Source organism: Helianthus annuus, chromosome 1 (assembly GCF_002127325.2).
Source record: "Helianthus annuus cultivar XRQ/B chromosome 1, HanXRQr2.0-SUNRISE, whole genome shotgun sequence".
Lineage (NCBI taxonomy): Eukaryota > Viridiplantae > Streptophyta > Magnoliopsida > Asterales > Asteraceae > Helianthus > Helianthus annuus.
In genome coordinates, this window is record NC_035433.2 from 137,828,708 (window position 1) to 137,831,154 (window position 2,447).

A 2,447-nucleotide genomic window follows, 5' to 3' on the forward strand; every position below is an offset into this window, starting at 1 on the left:
AGAGCTGGTTAATTATGTAAATGACCAGGAGTATGATCCAAGTGTAGAGGTCTCCAAACTACTTATGGGCTAGCTACTACTGCCTATCTTTTAAATATTTCTCCTACCAATGTTCTTCTTGATTACACTCCTCTCCACACTTGGAATAGAAGGAAACATGTGGTCAGTTACCTAAGAATCTTTGGGTGTTTAATTAGCATATGGTCCAGTTCCTACTCAAGCTAGGAAAAATCTTAGTAACAAGTTATAGAAATGTATATTCATGGGATACTCATCTCAGTCAAAAGAGTATTATAGGCTTTATAATCCAACAACCAAATCGTTCAAACCAGAAAAGATGTGGATAACAAGTTACAAAATAGAGCTACATTAAAAGTCAAAAGACACAAGACATCGTCTTTTACCATACTGAAGGATCATAAGCTTGGCTGCTCTAATCTATTATACCTCCATCATCCCTGCCCTGATATATGCATGAATCACCCTGATACACGCATAACTGTGAGTGTTGATTTGTTGTTGATGTTATAGCTAGCAAGTGTACCGTTGTTGTCGAGAACCATTTCGTTGAAGATCAACTCCTGCTCGTGATGGGGAATCTGAACCTTATACTGGATAAGGGTTTTTATTCTGTCGACAGTGTCCGAGGGTTTGATTATCTTTGAAACAGTCTCTCCGGTGAGCGTCTTGAAGAATATCTTCATGGGTTCCTTTGATTTCCTTGATCTACGCATAAGCGTGAGGGTCGATTTCCTGTTGATGTGGAAGTCGGAAAGGGTACCAGTATCCCTAAGAACCACTTTGTTGAAGATTAACACCTGCTCGTTAACAGGAACACCTTCCAAAAGCTCAATCATCGATTTCAATTTGGTGATGGTGTCTGTAGGGTTGACTAACAGAGTGATGGTCTTTCGAGAGTTAAAACTCACAAAAATTTGCATAGAAATCACGTATTTAACCATGCTTGTTAGCGTGGATCCGTTGATAATGTTCAAATCCGCAAGGGTGTCTGTATCGTCGAGGACAATTTCATTAAAGATCAGCACGTCCACCACACATTTCATCTTGGTTTTCACACTGCCGATGGTGTCTGAGGGTTCGACTTCAAGAGATAAAGTCCTTGGCCTTAGCCAGCGGCCGCAGTCGGGGGTCTTGATGAATATATGCATGAAGCCCTTTGAGTTGCGCATAAGTTTGAGAGTGGATCCTTTCTTGATGCAGAAGTTCCCAAGAATATCGTCGTCCTGAAGAAGCATTTCATTGAAGATCAGTTTCTGCTGGCGGCACGGAACATCTTCCTGAGCCTCAATCTTGAATTTAATACTGCTAATGGTGTCTAAACCTTTGACTTGAAGAGAGATGGTCTTACCGATGGCGGTTATCACTATAAGACACACAAACATAACATCAAAGAGGTAAGTATGCACGAAATCAAACCAGAAACAAAAACTGAACCATCAACCAAAACGAGATATTCAAGCAATAGCTATGGTCGGAAGAACCCTTACCGTTTATCACGCCATAGTCGTTCTCCTCGGCTTCAAAATAATCCACTCCGTCTCCGTTCGGTTTCCTCAACGAAGCCATTCCACTTACTCTTTTTTTCTCGTAAATGGTTTAGAAAAAGGGAGATAGATAGAAGAGTGAGCTAAAATTATGATCGAAAATTGTTTAGAAAAAGGGAGACATATAGAAGAATGAGCCAGAATTATGAGGATTTTGCTTGGATTAGTGTGTTGAAGCTCAAAAGTTTTATTGTACATTTTGTTATAAAAGTTGTACCATCTGTGTCGAGTAAATTTCTTCCAATAATTTAGTTCGTTTTTACTTTTTTCCAACTGGGTAACCAAACTAGAACTTGTTTCTAGTTTTATCACTAGATTTGATTATTTATTGTAAGTAAATGTTTCAAAGTACAACTTATTTCTAGTGTTCCCACTAGATTTAAATACTGATTTTTAAAAAAATAATCTTATTATCTCTTTACGTGGCTGAAATATTCATAAAAAAATGAAAATAATCATGATGTTATGTATAACATGTTCGGTTGAAAATATAATATAGTGTTTACAATTGATTTATATAATATCATGTTGACATGATTAGACCGTTTACATTTAGGCTTGGTGTTTGTTGGAAATCAAACTGGATCGTACAGACACTGTATATTTAAAAAAAAAAAAAGAAACTGAGATGGAGAACCAGACCGGAGTAGCATCGGACGATCCGCTTCTAGTTGATCAGTTCATCAGTGGCGGTTAGCAAGTTCTGCGTAAACAAGTGATATCCGATCCAAGAATTACTTTGACATGGGATCTTGCTTGCTCAATATCTGACACATGAGAGTAGTATAATTCAAATAGAGGGAGCAGTCGCATGTATGTGGGTTTGAACGAATAGGAAGCGTGGAGTTGAACGAATAGGAAGCTATTGGATTTGAATAAAGC

General features: G+C 38.0%; 1 protein-coding gene across 1 annotated transcript; it reads right to left on the reverse strand.

Annotated features, from left to right (window-relative positions):
* Positions 1-479: 479 nt before the first annotated feature.
* LOC110932785 (polyubiquitin-B) lies at positions 480-1,717 on the reverse strand. The gene is made up of 2 exons (XM_035989443.1): positions 1,509-1,717; positions 480-1,384 (listed from the first exon to the last, which is right to left on the reverse strand). Exons 1-2 carry the CDS (start codon positions 1,585-1,587, stop codon positions 480-482), a joined length of 984 nt encoding a protein of 327 aa, XP_035845336.1. The 5' UTR covers positions 1,588-1,717.
* Positions 1,718-2,447: the final 730 nt, after the last annotated feature.